Below are 16,040 nucleotides of genomic sequence, written 5' to 3'. Positions count from 1 at the left end.
TGTGATACATATTATTTATATGTGATGTGTGACGATGTGTATTGCTGGTAACGCTGCGAATTTCTACACTGTGGGATAAATGAAGGTGTATGTTATCCTATCTTATCTTATCTTAAAAGTTCCTTAGTGCTACTTTAACTCTTTGACTGCCAAGCATTTTCAGAAAAGAGGATATGTGGGTGCCAGCTGATTTAAGCATTTTGACTGATCTTTCAAGGTCCACAGAAAATTTTGTGTTTGGACTATGGAAACATACCAAATGAAAGATTGAACTCTCATCTTTTCATCAGAATTTTTTTTTTGTTTCTACCTTATTCCGTTTTTCAGTAATCAACAATAGAAAATAGGTTAGTTTCATCCAAAGGCGATGTTTTGGACCAAAATACGGAGAAATCAAGCTTTTTGTGAAACTATATTATTTCATGCACTCTAGTGAATTTGACACCTTTTTTTCCACATGAATGATGCCACATACACCTAAACAGTGCTTTACTTCTGTAAAACACTACCACCAACAATGAAAAAGTGTTTTTTGATAGCAAAATAGGTTTATTTACATTCAACAGTGTAACAATTTGACAAAACAATTTGTCAAACTATTTACAAATTTGTGCAACTGTGGTACTACTTACAATTGTGTGGATGTTTTTCTTTTTGTGAGGTATATTGTGTAAAACTCCCCTGCGTGCAAGGGGACGCAGCAGGATTTGCACCACAGATTAGTTTCACTGCGATTGCCCCTTCGCGTGTACTTTCTTGCTGGCCTTTTTTTCCGGGGAGTAGCAGGTATATACTGCAGTGTGTGTTTGGCCATGTTGCCACCAAGTTTACTCTCAGGATCATGATACGGTGACCTGGTGTTACGTCTGGCTTCCTCATGTCCTTCAGTTCCTATACCGGGTGGTAAGAGATGTTCTGATCCATCTTATCCACTCCATTCATGGTGGCATCGTAGTCCAGAACCAGTGTCTTCTCCGTGATCAGACTGTACCCACTCCTCCGATGAATATGCATTGGACTCTTTATCGTCCGATTGAACGTGATTGAAGTGCTCGTTTTCCGCCGTTAGCATCGCTAGCCGGTGAGGCTTTACGACGTGATCGAAGCCGCCGCGTCAACGCTTCCAACTTCGGCGTCATCGCTTCCAACTTCGGCGTCAACGGTTCCAACTTCGCCGTGAACCTCGGCGTCACCATCATCATCATCAATGTGCTCTTTAGCATTGGTCGATGCTTTTCGTCTTTGAAAAAAATGCTCAAGCGTGAGCTGCTTGCAACCGGTCGCCATTTTCGCTTCCTCAGCCATTCTCCCCTCAACACTCTAGCTCCGCCTCACGTCTTCTACTGACGCCTACCCGATCTTGTCCAAAGAGAGTCATCGCTGCCATCTAGTGCCCAAAAATAGTCATTATACTAACTTGACCTGCTTGATACTTTCAGCACAGCTTGCCAAAGCTTTCCTCTACCCGTTTCCCCCCCAAAAAAAACAAACATAGTGAACGTCTTTTAACGTCTTTGGCGGCGCTCATTTGGATTTTACTAAACGTTATTAAACGTTTTTGGCGGTCAAAGAGTTAATATCAAACAGTGTTCATTATATAAAAAGAAAAACATATTGGTCAAGCTTAACACGTTACGATGCAACCATTTTTAAAATAGGTTTGTTAACTAACTAACTAACCAAACTGTGGTTAGCAAACCTTTGCTAGCTTAGTTAGCTTTATGTAATGAACACAAAATAACTATATAAAGACCTAACTGACTGTAAAAGTAAAAAATAAATAAAAATACACACAATTACAGATATGATAGTGTAATGTACTCAACAATAATTGGGTCATTACTAGTAGCTTTTCTGTGCCATTTTAGCTATGAAACGGTTTGGTTTCTTTTAACAGTCAAAAATTGATCATTTAATATCCATCAGGGTTTATTATACTGTAAGAAAAACCTTCTGGTCCATCTTAACATGTTATGATGTAACAATTTTTTGAATAGGTTTGTTTAAATAGCCTAACTGTGGTTAGCCAACGTTTGCTGGCTGTTGTTATGACTGTAAAACACAACAGATAAGAAAGTAAAATGTAATAAGACTATACATACCCAACTGAAACAATGAAAGTCAATTCATTTTATTGAAAAGCAGTATTTTTTTTTACCTCACATCTTTGGCACCCATTGACCAAAATTTACTAATAGTAAAAAAAAAAATAAAAAAAAATGATGGTACCTCTAAACCATCATATCATTTTTTTGTTTGTTTCTCTCTCTCTCTCTCTCTCTCTCTCTCTCTCTCTCTCTCTCTCTCTCTCTCTCTCTCTCTATATATATATATGGCTGAACATGTGCTTGGATAGCAAAAGGAGTGTCAAAGGTAGAACATATTCATATTAAATCGTTAGTGATGTTTTGAGTGTTTACTCGCAGGTGGGGCCATTGACGTTGCAAAAGAACCAAGGTGCAGAACGACCGTCTCATTTTGATGGTTCATGAGCTCGAGTATCACAACTTGCAGTTTGAAAGGGAAAAGAATGATGTGGCCTTCAAATATTGCACTGTGAGTCTCTACACAGTCTATTCAGTTCTCTACTCTATTTTTATTTTTTTCCTCTTTTGCCCCTTTTCAAATAGGGCTGAATTTGTCTTTAATAAGGAAATTTGAACAGGGTCATTAGACCAATTGTGGATGGTAAACGATACATGGGATAGAGATTCCTAGTTTCTCTTGCTCCACGAGACTGCTATTCTGATGGATTGGTGCATTACAATGTTAAGAGTTGTATTTACATTAAATATGCAACACATCCTGCGATGTTCGAGATCAGATTGCATAATAGACACTGGCCTGACCACTCAAGATCATCGAAATAATTGTCCTGAGGCCAGTGCTTTGATATCTTGGCTGTGTGCCTAAGGGTTGTTGTCCTGAGGTCAAGCAGAACTTTGAAACGGTTTCCATTCAGGATTGTGCTGTACATTGCTGCATTCTTTCTTCCCTTAATCGCAAAGGTGACAAATCCAGGTCCAGAAAGTATTAACCCTGCCACAGTTTGACTTTAGCCCCTGATGCTAGCTAGCTAGCGCCCTAAAAGGCAAACAAGCACCATGTGAGCTAGCTAAAAGGTAAACAAATGCCATGGGAGCTAACTAGCTAGCACCTGGGGCTAAAGCCAAATGGTGGCAGGGTTTTTACCTTCTGGACCTGAATTTGCCACATCTGCTTAATCGTGACAGTTCTTACCTCGCCCAGGTTAATAGGCGGTATGTGGTTTCCTCTATCCATGTTAGACAAGTTCAGTCTCATCAGACCACATAGTTTTGTCTAAGAGGCCTTCAGTTGCTTTTCGGCAAACTCCAGTTTTGCTGCTGGTCCTCTGTCAGATCATTGAATTTTTGGTCATCGCCCTTTTAGTGTCTGAATTGGCTGCTTTTTCCATAACAACGTGTATACAGTATACAATGACAATCGTGCCTTCCTTTCACAGCAAAATTGTTGCAAACAGAAAGTAAATGTGGATCAAATAGACAAAGTCTCCAGATGTCCCAATTTTGCATGTGCAGAACAGATCAACCTGTAGTCATCTGAGTGTTATTTGGAGGTGGGAAAGTTCGAGACATAAGACTTGCAAGGGAAGACGAATGATTGTGGAGTGAAGCAAAGAAACGTGTCAAGTGAGGCATGGCTAACTTAACAAAGATCAAATTGGTTATGGACAGGATAAATAGGAAAGTCTATGGTTTATTCTCACTTATTGTATGTCCTTTTTGAGTGACTGTTTTTAGAGGCAACTTACAATTTAAGATTTTAATAAATAAAAAATAATTTATAAATGTAAAATAGCATTATTATTATTTTTTTTTATTAATCTTTGCTATGGTGATATTTCAACATTGAATTTGGTCCATAAGGGCTTAAAAAGTCTGATTGACTTAAAATAAATAAGTCTAAAGCATATATTGGCCACAAACTACCGGTACATTTCCCACTATGTGTTGACATGCCACCACTAGATTGCAATGTATGTATCCACAAATTGATAAAATAAAAATTAAAAAAAGATCTTAAAATGTCCAAGAAGAGTAAAACTGATGCAAAAGGAATGCACGTTCAAGAAAGAAGGAAAGGTTAATGCAAGTTTGTATTTGAAGGAATGGCGGGAAAACAGTATGACTTTTGTGTTGATGAAACCACAATGCGACACTGAAAGCTAGCTTATGGGGTTGAAGAAATTGCCAGATCTTCAAAGTATTTTTTTAAGAGTGTGGTTTTATTGACTATGGCCAATATTTTGCATTGGCCCAGATTGATTTTTCCATCTCCTCTCAGCATTGTGTGTCTCTCTCTAGTTTTCAAATTAAAATCTGTAACTAAGCATAGTTATTCAGCTACTATTTATTAATTGAATTATCAAGGTAATGGCAGATATACAGTATGCAGTACTTGCACATGTTCCAAAATGTGTGCATTCAACGAAGATGTCTTCTAGTTGTGTATTACAGCCATATGTATATACTATCTGAAATGTTAATATGTTGGCTCATATTCAGATGTCAGTCTACCCAAAAAAAAAAGTACTCTGTTCTCACTGTTGCAGTACCTTTGAAGGGGAGAACTTGCACAAAATATCCAGTGTAATTTGTATTCGTATCACGTATTCCCAGAGTTTTCATTCAGATTTCCCATTAAAGTCAACTGACACCCCCCATCAGTCTCATGTGTAAAAAAATGTTTCAACATGTTCACATCTGCACAGCACCAGCATTGTTGTATGGTTGCTTATTGTAGCTTAGGCCATGTTGGGCTCCCTTACGCCCAATTTACATTGACTGCAGAACAGACGCCGTGCATTTTTCGTACGGCAGCCGCAAGGAATAGAAAGCATTCCAGTCTGCATGTCAATTCACACCAGCTGCAGTGTGTTGCATATGCGGTGCGGAAGGGATGCGGCGCTGCGGAAGGTTTCCGCAAGCGTTCTATTTTTTCCGGCCGCCGCCTGCGGATTTTCATAAAGCTGAAGAAATTACACGAGCCGGACAGGAAGTTGAGCGTCGGCATCAAGTTAGATTCGGTGTATTTCAAAATAAAACCGTTTGCAAACAAATTTTTGGGGGGAGCGAACCTAGCTAACTACATAGTATGACATGAGTCGGACATTTAAGACAAAAAACGAGCTCAGATTAAATTAAACATGACAAAATAACACTATTTAAACACAAAACGTACTTACCCATGGTAGAAGAGCCATGGTAGAAGTCACAGAAATAATGTCCAAAAGCATATCAATGTGAGAACAGGCAAGTGTGGCTATTGTTTACAAATAGGACTATATACACGGTTGTTATCGCGTGAACTCAATTCTCCAGCGTGAACCCCCGTGATCCTGTGGTCTCGCGAGTGCAAATTTCCGGACACGGACAGCTGACGCAACGCAGTCAGTGTAAATTGCAATCCGTGCGGCGGCCGTACGGAAAACGCACCGCGGCCGTTCCGCAGTCAGTGTAAATTGGGAGTTAGAGAGCTACTAAGAAAGCAATGGATTGTTTATGTCTTCTCTTCACTAATAAGATATCTAAACTAAAATGGCACCTGCAGTGGATGCACCATTAGCTCCAGTTGTCGGCATTTTGAATTCAAAGTCAGAATCAAATTTACATCAGCATTTTGTCACAATATTCATTTAGTGTAGCAGAGATCATTGTTAGATGTGATTCAGTTTATGTTGGACATGAGTGTTGCTTGATGAGTCATAATTAGTGAGCTCAATGTTGAGGGAAGTCAATGAATATCTTAGTGCTTTTCCCTGCAGTCAAGCCCAGGCCACAATGGCTAAATGTGATTTATTTTTATTTTTATACATAGTTCTCATGTTGTCCGTACTTGCGTGTGTGCATGTGTGTGAGAGCAGGCATGCTCATGGGGATGTTGTGGGAAGGGTGTGGGTTTCTTTTTAAGTTGTATTATGGATGTTTTAATTGTACAGAGTTGCATTTTTTTTTATGAAAGTGCAAGTTTGACTTGATTTGATTTATTCACTTTTGGATTGTGATTTTGAAATATTCTAGCCTAACTGTAGCATTTTCTACTTTGATGGGAATTTCATTTGATTCTGCAACAATACATTGAAGTTAGCACAAGGGGGAGAAAAGTATGCAAAGTAGGAGCTTGATAATTGTGTTACTAATTACACTTGAATGGCAAATATGAAGACTTGGTTAAGGAAAAAGGTTTAGATTGTGAAAAAGGTGAGGCTGTGGTTACATTTAAGTGCAGTCAAGTGCTTATAAAAACAAACCAGAACATTTTTTCTCCCCAGACTCAGATAACACACCGAGTAATTGTTTTTTGTTTTTGTTTTTTTAACTTAAAACCCCAGTGTAGCAGATTTTATAATATTTCAGACCTTCAAGTTCTCTTCACTGTTAATTGTCTTTTTTGCTGGTTAAAAGTTGTTTGACCAGACAAGGTTACTTTACTGACTTTCTAAAGCATCTCTTGTATTCATCACAGGTTGTGTTTTATGAAGTTGATTGTGATTGCCACATTTTCACCAAAAATACTCAAATCTATAATCACCCTATACAGTAGTGTTTAAAACAATTACAGTCCTACATAACTAACCATTTCAGCCACTGTTTTGTGTCCTGTCAAATAATTCAAAAGAGTCATAGAAAACCAACACCTAAGTGTGGCGTTCTGTCATTGAGGTGATTCCTTCTGTGAAAAAAGAGGTCAGTCAGTTGTCAACTTGTTCCATACCTAAGAATGAAGCCAGCACATTTTGCGCGTGTGTTTCTCTCTGAAAACTTGACAAAATGGTTTGTTCTTGACAGAAGACAAATGTACTTTGATGAAAACCTTAATAAGGAGAGTGGTAAACATAAAGAAAAAAAATAATACACGGATGGAGAACCGGCCCAAGCAGGTTTACGTCCGTTGATACGGATCATTACAGACGGTCCTTCTCAGTCCGTGTTATGTTAAGAGGCTTCACGTCATAAAGCATTCGCTGTAAGGTGGGCTGTAGAGGACCAAAACTGCCCAAAAATTTAAATAAATAAATAAATAAAAACGGACAAAAATGGACAAAAATATGTTATTAATTTTCTGTTATTTATTTATTTATTCATTGATATTTTTGCCACTTTTGATCCTCTATAGGGGATATCCGTCAATGACGGGCCGAAGTAACAACGGTTTTGCCCACCTCTGATTATGATGATGATGATGATGATCATTATTTTTTAAAACCGGATGTGCTAGAGAAAAAAAACAAGGCAGATTCTGAATCAGTGTTCAAAAAAAATTCTAGAAAATGTTACTTGATTCTATGCTTGAAAACAGTGTAATAATGCCAACCTGCTTATATGTTTGGTCTTTATCGTGTCTCAAAAATAATGGATTGTTGTTGTTTTGTATTTTACAAAGTACTATTCGTTTGTTCTATTGTAGTGGAACTCACTCGTTTTGTTGTCTTGTTTTTCAAAGACCACAATGTACATTGAGTAGAAATAAAAATACATCATTTATCATGTGTGTAAACACAACACATTTCATTAATCTCCCGTCAAATATTTTGTTGTATCCACACTGAGTAAAGCACAATAAGCCCTCAGTGTTCTCGGGGGAATGCTGTGGCATTGTGGGAGCACATGTGGGTGTGAGTTCATGAGACATTTATGTCAGTTTTAATGTAGACTGAAGGGAGGGTGGACTTTTGGCATTTTTCACTTTGAATTCTTGTTTTTGCCATTTTGTTGTGTTGGGTGGTTTCAACGGGTCAAGAGATATATTTCTATGACAAAACATTCCAATGTGAAATACTTTAGACTCACCTGTCTTTATATGACATCATGCTCGTACGACCTGTTTGATCACATCGAAGAGCTTTGGAATGAAACTACAGACGTGGTCTAGATCTCCATCTGCTGTGGACTGAGAAGTAGCTGATTTTTTTCCTGGCAACAAGCTGGATAAACATATGAGGGGCATGTTTGGATTACATCAGAAGACCTTATAATAACGCCTGACATCTGAGAAAAGGCTGAAGATTTATTTGACAAAGAAGACTGCGAAGTAGCAAACAAATAGGTGCAGAGACCAGCAGAAGAGTACCATCTACTGGATCAACATCAGTGAGTGAATTATAATCGATCGTTTGGCCAAAATCCATCTGGAACAACAAGAAAAGCCTTGTAAAGCAGATTCGTGTATCGACAAGAGGATGTCTTTAAGGTGTGCTCAGCATCGCCCCGTCTTCTTAGCTGATGCAAAAGAGACTAAGAGAAGCCAATCTGACCCTGGAACAGAACCAGAACCTGATGAACTGGACTGGGATGACTTTAGCACAACATTGGAGAACAGATTACAAACTGTAGGTAAATGTTAAATACAGTCATTGTAATTCAGTGGATCAATTGGCGCTCAAACCCCAAATTTTCCAAGAGGCTGTGTGAAATTGATTTGATAATGTCGTTGATATGACAATAGTTGGGTTTCTATCCACCCATTTTCATTCGAATTTTCAAGAAATGCGAAAGTAAAACTGAATAGAAACGCTACATATTCGAAAAAGGGCCCAAAATTCTCCAAAAAAAAGTTTTTACGCTTGGAGGGGGTGGATTTTGAAGCGTATCGAAACAAGGAAAATGCAAATTCTGGCTATGGAAACAGGTTTTGCGAATAAACGCTGACAAGACCGGATACACGTCACACGTTTTGACCGGATATTATGTCACACGTACATTTGTAGTCCCAATGCAATGGCGGACAATAAAGTAAGGTATTTGTGGGGGGACGACAAAGCAGAAATATTTTTGAAATTAATTAAAGAAGCGAATAAGAATGCAATTTTAGATAGAAAACAACAAAGAAACAAAGAAAACTCATACGACGTCATCGCACGGCACAGTCGCTTCCTGGTCTTCTTCTTCTTCTTTTAAATTACTGGTGGATCACATATCTATGGTGTATACCGCCACCTACAGCGGCTGAGTCCCCTCTCAATATTTGCAAAAGAAGAACAGATGGAAACGGGCAAAGGTCGCATGTCCGTTTTGCGCATTTTCAGTAAATTTGCTTAAAAAATTTGAAACAATTGGATGGAAACCTGACACTGATGTCAGTGGAGCCAGAATTTCAGGACACAGGACCAAATTGTTTATTAAACTGTGAAAAAGTAACAATTTCACATTCTTAACAGCAAGAAATTAAAGTGAACAACTCTTAATGGGTTAGAGATATGAAGACATAAACGATTTATTCTCACTTTTCATGTTATTTCATTAAAAGTTCGACATGCGCAGTAGATCCTCTTCATGGCAATCAATAGGGCCAAGGTGGGGCGTGACATGTCAGCGCCCGAAATTCCCTGTGTCAAATCTTGGCTAGATCTTTGTGCACATAGCACATAGGCTTTGGCACATTCGCTGTTCACTGGCATTTTAACATTCTCCGCAGTTGTCAGGAATCCACCGCTGGAATTACTATTGCTCTATTTCAAGATTTATGTACCTGTGTAATTTTTTTAATAAGTTAGCTAAGACTGGTTGCCCGCATAATCTTATGCTGACTCATACTTTTTATTACGTTGTTGCTCCTCCTGTCCAGTAGAGGTAGGCATTTGTCAATCATGAACAGTCGGGACACCCATCTGTCATTCAACCAAACTGCAATTGTCAATCCGTCATTTGTTAGCAAAATGGGCATCCGTCAACATTAGCTTACAATACAAATGTACCCGTTCTAGCGACTTTTCACCGCACTCTACTGGAGTAAATTTGACTCTATTTAGAGTTGGACCTAATAGACACAGTTTTAGAGTAATATTTACACTTGGAAGAGAGTAAAATAAAGAATTGAAAAAAGAAAACATTTAAATAAAAGCAACTCAAGGGTTGAGGAACAAATTCACAACCTTCAGCTTGGGAGACAGCCGATCTACTCCCTGGGCCACGTAGCTCCTGCTGTGTTTTAGTATATTGTTCGTGTCATCTAGAATCTTCCTAACTCCAAGAGCAAAAATTATGTCTCCTCTTGGAGGTAAGCAAACAGTAGGAGTGGCATAGCTTAAGGTTGTGACTTTGTTCCTCAACCCTTGAGTGACTTAATTAAATTTTTTTCCTCAAGTCTTTATTTTACTCACTTCCAAGTGTAAATATTAGCCTACTCTAAAACTCTATTTGGTCCCACTATATTTAGTCTAAATAGAGTTAAATTTACTCTACAGAATTGACTGTGTACTGACCGGGTTATTGATTATTCGACTGATGGACGAAAACCCATTTCCGGCAATGCTTACTCAATTGTTAATTGTCAACAAAATGGGCGTCCATTGTAACAATCTGGAGTGTGGCACCACGCCATGGGGTGGCGCCTGTTTGTTTTTGTTGTCCATATGCAGCGCTTTTTCATTTTGGCCGTCAATGTTTTTGACGCTGTGGAAGCGTACGATTATTGTGACACGGGGTGGTGCCGAGCCCACAGTTTTTTTGTTTTTTTTAAATAAAGTGAACCGGTGGACTTCCAGTTCTTATGTTACTCTTCCGTTTTTGTAGTCCCGCTGCGCCATGGCAGATCAGCCACCGCGCGTTACACCATCATTGACCTTCCATCAATATTGATGGAATGCCCACCTCTGCAGACAAGGCATGTAGACCTTGCTTTGCCTCATAATTTTGGGTCTTTATTTGAGTGGTTTGCACCAAAGCCAAAAACTTCAGTTACCGCTGATGCTGTTGTGAGCACCATCCATCTTAACTGATGGGGGAATTGTAAAGGCAACGGACATCACAGTGCGGAGAGTGATGCTGGCTGTAACTTCCTGTTGATGTTTTCCTTTTATTTGGTTCTTACCACCCCTTGTTGTGGCTGGTCCTTCAAATGTTGACACTAAAAAAGGAATTCTTTGATACTCACTGGACTCAGGTCTCATGAATTTCATTCAAGCTATGCTAGTTTAATCTGTTGGGTCATATCTGGTATCTGGTCCAGCAGGAGGTAAGCAAAATACGTTTTAAAAAGTTTGTGATTCATTTTCTATAAATGGGTTCACTCTTTTAAAACATTAATACCACTGGGTGATAACAGTCCTGGAGCCTTCTACTAGTAGGTTTTGCAGGCACCAATTAGCCTTCATATCATTTTCTAATAATAGAAGTTGAGGAGCAGCCATGTAGAAAAGCCGACAGGGCACAGAACAAGTACTTTTATGGGGAAAAAAACTGCACATGGAAAATAGGTTGTGTGGTAATTTTTGCAAATGTCCACATATCCCGCGTACTGTTTTCTTTTACCAAATACCTTGCCTATGATTACTGGTTTGTAAGACATTAATATACACCAGAGCAGACTTGACAATGAGATATTTTCACTCCTGTTATGGATGGTTGCTGCTGACCATGAGCTCCGGTTTAAGGCTAAACTTGTCTATCAGGTCAGCTCCTCACGTCACTGTGTTGATCTTTGTAGCAGAGCTATATTAAGGAGAGATTAGACTAACAAAGGGAAGGATTTCTTCTTGCTGAGGGGAGGAACACGCATTTTGCAGTATATTTTGTGGTAAGATTTATTTTCCTTGGCTCTTTAATTTATGTAAGACTTGCACATTTGAAATCCAAAAGGCTTTTTATTCTAATAATTTTGCTAACTCCCATCTGTGTTATCACTCATCCACCTGACTTTGAAAGATGGATTCTAGCAATTACATCATCTCTGTTATCTTTCAAGGTTTCTTTTCATCATTCATAGGCCAATTTAGAATTGGTCTTCATCAAATTTTCTTTTATTGCCATATGACTAACAAAGAACTCTTTCAACTTTAAGTAAAAATCTGCCTTTTAAGGATGCTATTCAACCTTCGATTTGTTCAGATTTAACCAACCCATATACAATGTGGGAATTTCAACTGCCTTTTCTGAGCAACATTTTGAGTGCAGTAAACCTTTCAACATGGAAATCATGTAAATAAGTTACAAGTAATAAGAGAAAAAAAACTTGAAACATTAGCTTTGATGAGTACAACTTTAGTGATGAGAATTACTTACATTACTCTAAAAACTATTATTTTTCATGTTCTCCTTGGTTTATTGTCACAGGTATACTTGCGGCTAAAAGTAAGACACCTTATTGTTTTTAATTATTTCGTTCTACTGTAATCAATGGTCCACTTTGGGAAATTATGGAATTGAATATTATATTTTATTTTTTTTGTAACTACCGTTGATTATTTTAATTGTTACTTTGCATGTTTTTATTTTTAACTTAACAGTGTTATGTGTAAGGACCCTAGGAACAATAGCCATCACTCCCACATGGCTAATGGGCATCCTAACAAATAAACAAATAAACAAACCTAGAAGCGTAAGCAGAGCTGCTTAGTCCCATATTACTCCGTTGGTAAGAATGTGGAATCTTATTTGACTTTTGGACCAGATTTATTTGTTTGCTCTTTTTTCCACTTTGTTGGATCGCTGAGTTCATGCTGAAAAGCTAGCTAAAAATAGCAGAAATCTCAGAAAGGACATTAGTTGTGAATTTGTTTGGTCATACAGCTTCTGTTTATTTTTAACTTTTGAATGACAATCACTGACTGCCACAGATTGATCGTAACAAAGAATAGAGTAATTCCATGCTAGCTTGGCGTCGGGTGCAGTTGTTGCGGTGTGTACAATGTCCTTTACCATAGTTAGCGACTGTTGGCTGACGCACCATTTGGCCATCGGTTAATCACGTCGGCTTGGTGTGTCCCGCTTTAATGGTTCACACAGTTGACTTTCCGGGAGCTGCCGTTGTATCAATTGTAATTCACACTAAAACCCTGTAATCAACTGGTGTAGTCTACCTGTTGGTTGTGTTAGTCTTCAGTAACTGTGGTCACTAACTTCCAGGAGCAGGACTCTGCCCACGTGTCAGAACTGCGCTGTGTCCAGCTGGAGAAGACACAACGTGAGCTAGAGCGACAACTATCTGGCCTGTCAGACCGTCTGGAAGAAGGGGAGGTCCGCTCAACTCAGCTGGCTCTCCACAGAGACAGGATGGAGGAAGAGTGTAACAGCCTCAAACAAGACCTGGACCAGTTGGAGGGTGCCCTTATTGCGTGTGAGCGGGATAAAGAGGTAGAGAATCGTTTCCACAGCTACCATTTGAGGTAGAGGCAGAAGAATGACGTTTTACAGTATGCGAGTGATCTCAGCAAAGTTTAATATGAAAATCTTTGAGCAGTATTCAGATTGATACATTAAAAAGGCAAGACATCTTGATTTCACACACAATATAACTCAATGTGCTTCATGTGATTGAATGCAGGCCTACAACATTTAACAGAATTTACAAACAAAAGAATTAAAGACATTTAAAGGCTTTCTAAAAGTAGCTTTCTACAATTACTAAAAGAAAATACACCCCAAGGACAAGATTTGGGGAATAAAATTGTTTTTAAAATGCTTTAAAATACCTTAATTACAGGTATTATTCATTTGGCATCTTATTCAGCTTACGTGCAGCAAAACAGCTAAATGCTGCTTCACCATGTTTGCGTTAAGCTCTGGGCTCCACTAATTGACCTGAGTCTGCAGCCGTCAGAGCCCTACTAGGTGTACATTCCATTAGCATTTCTTTAATGTATTAAAATTAACTGCAATTTTTACAATAAATACATACATTTATAAGTTAACCCGAGTCAGTTTGTTATAGTTAAACTATATAATGTTTACCTTAACGTATAAATGTATAAATAATATAATGGGTAGTGGTGTGTTCTTTGTACCTTTTTTTCCTACCTAACTCCCAGCCATATATTAAAGTCACTGCTTGGACATTTCAGCAGGACAGGTTAATAATCTCATACAGAGGCCACAATGACATGTCCATTTCAGTCCCTAAGTAAATGTCCATGTCTGTTTCACTGAGGTGTAATAAAGGATTAAGATTCTATCTTTGTCCAAGAATGTCCAAAGAATGCAGGGCTTCTACGTCACTGCATGCTGATGGAAAAACTTACTGCATGGTGCATATTAAGCCCCCACAAATTTTCCACACTTAATTTGAAGAGGCCTTTTGAGTTTAAGAGGTTAGGTTTGGAGACACGTCCTCGAGATTATGTTTTTCTTGGCTAATTGCACTCCTGTGTGGTCAAGAATTTTAGAGTGTGACTGGACACTTGTTGGACAACTGACATCAAACTCTGGGGCAAAAAAACGGTATAGTCATATTTAAAGTTTTCATATTTTTTTCTAAAATACAGTATGATATGATAAGAAGAGAAAAAACTTTTCTGTTTGGTCAGATTTTATTGAGTTACTTTTTGAAGACTATAAGCTCTGTTTTCATAAACAGTGCACGGAAAATTCGCACATATTAATTTCCGTGCCAGTGCAAGTCAAGTTTAGCATGTTTGGGAATTAGCTGGGCTTTACGGCGGACCAAGGGCTTTTTTTTTTTTACATGCCCCCAGCACACTGGACAATTTGGTGGTTGAAAGTAGACTAAACCTTAAACTGCAAAAGGAGGTCTAAGTTGTGGTGCAGGTGATATAATGCAATTTTGGTGAATATGATCGAGGTGTATGCAGACACGTTCTAAACTCTGCAGATATGTGTGGTGGATGTCATTGAATTTCGTTCATAAATTTGACAACAGATTATATCAACCCTTTTCAATCATTGTAGAAATCACTTCATTGAATGCATTCTTTTCATTATCATCTGCTGTATTTTGAAAATCACCCTCCTTGGTTGCAGCACAGCTATGGAGGGATCTCCAAGTGCCCACAATTGTAATTCACCATTGGAAAGACGTGCATGCTATTTTTTGAGACATTTGCATCTTCACAACAATAAAACCATATTTGAACCTACAGTATAGTATATCAACCTTTGCTAATTCTATAATATGTGGATATATTGAAAATTAACTTAAAATAATGTTTAGTCACAGTATGTCATGATGTGATGCATTTTGAGTTGGAACTCCTGAATCATTGTTGTAATTGTTTTTTTCCCCCCATTGCAGCTAGCTATGGAGGACCTGCACAGTGAGGAGGAGAAGGTGGATCTGTTAAGCCAAGAGAAAATCCAAATGCAGAAGCAAATAGAAGACGTGAGTACTTCCTATATGAATTTGCCAGATTTAAGATTAATCTCAATGATTACTTCAGTGTCTTTCATACTCCCCCTTTTAAGTACATATGCTCAACCAAAGAATAGTTTAATATATTTTGTCCGATGGACTGTGGGACTGGTCTTCTCAATCATACCCTTAACTGTCAAATCACTGTCATTGCCATGAGCATTGAATTTCCCAGAAGAATGAGGAACTCCCCCGTGAAAGCAGTCTGAGCTGCTGTTTGGTGCATAGGCACAAACAAAGTGTTACATGAGAATTAAAGGAATTGTATTTTCTGTCATAAGAACAGAGCATACACAGTCAGAATCAGTCCATGCATACTATCAAAATAAAACAAACTATGCACATACAATCAACTGCTGTGTCGAATGTGATCACGTGGCTTGTTTGTAGCTGGAGTATCAGCTGGAGCAGGAGCGCTATCAGCGTGAGGAGCTGGAGAAGAACAGTAGGAAGATGGAAAGTGACAACTTGGGCACTCAGGAGAATATGGAAGGGGTGGACAAGACAAGGAATGGTCCAGAAGAGGTCATCAAAAGGTCAGATTTAGATTTTCACTCATGTTCTTCAATGCACATTGAATGTTGTTTGGATGTGCAAGTTGGTGGCCATTTTTTTGTTTTTCGATAGAAGGTTGTATCTTAAAAGACTACCATGCCGTGTAATGATATCCTCACTGATGATAAAATTTTGGGGTAAACAAGTAATAATATTGAAAATAAGATTTAACAGAGGCTCCAGCAAGACCAAACGATCCTAAATAAGTCTAAGTCCAGTCCTGTTGGTAGCAGTCATGTGCATCATAAATTAAGTGCCAACAGAAACAACACGATTAATGTGTTAATTTTGTCATCAAAAAATAAACAAAAATATTTTTGTCAACACACGTTTTTCACCAGACGAAAACTAGACTAGACTAG

General features: G+C 38.4%; 1 protein-coding gene across 3 annotated transcripts in view; it reads left to right on the top strand.

Moving 5' to 3' along the window:
* Positions 1-16,040, top strand: part of LOC147157173 (putative uncharacterized protein MYH16) — a 52,509-nt gene that overhangs the window by 6,777 nt on the left and 29,692 nt on the right. The window contains exons 1-4 of one of the 3 annotated variants that reach the window (XM_086064644.1): positions 7,790-8,371; positions 12,885-13,112; positions 15,007-15,093; positions 15,514-15,659. In XM_086064644.1, the coding sequence (XP_085920770.1) occupies positions 8,222-8,371; positions 12,885-13,112; positions 15,007-15,093; positions 15,514-15,659 (611 nt within the window). In that variant the 5' untranslated portion in view covers positions 7,790-8,221. Of the gene's footprint in view, positions 1-7,789; positions 8,372-11,442; positions 11,557-12,884; positions 13,113-15,006; positions 15,094-15,513; positions 15,660-16,040 lie in introns of those variants that run through there. The other 2 variants (XM_086064646.1, XM_086064645.1) reach the window with 2 other exon arrangements.

This window comes from Leptonotus elevatus, chromosome 20 (genome assembly GCF_054856555.1).
Source record: "Leptonotus elevatus isolate MCC_2025b chromosome 20, RoL_Lele_1.0, whole genome shotgun sequence".
NCBI classification, from domain to species: Eukaryota; Metazoa; Chordata; class Actinopteri; order Syngnathiformes; family Syngnathidae; genus Leptonotus; species Leptonotus elevatus.
The sequence above is the reverse complement of the archived record's forward strand: the minus strand, read 5'-3'. Positions and strand labels throughout refer to the sequence as shown.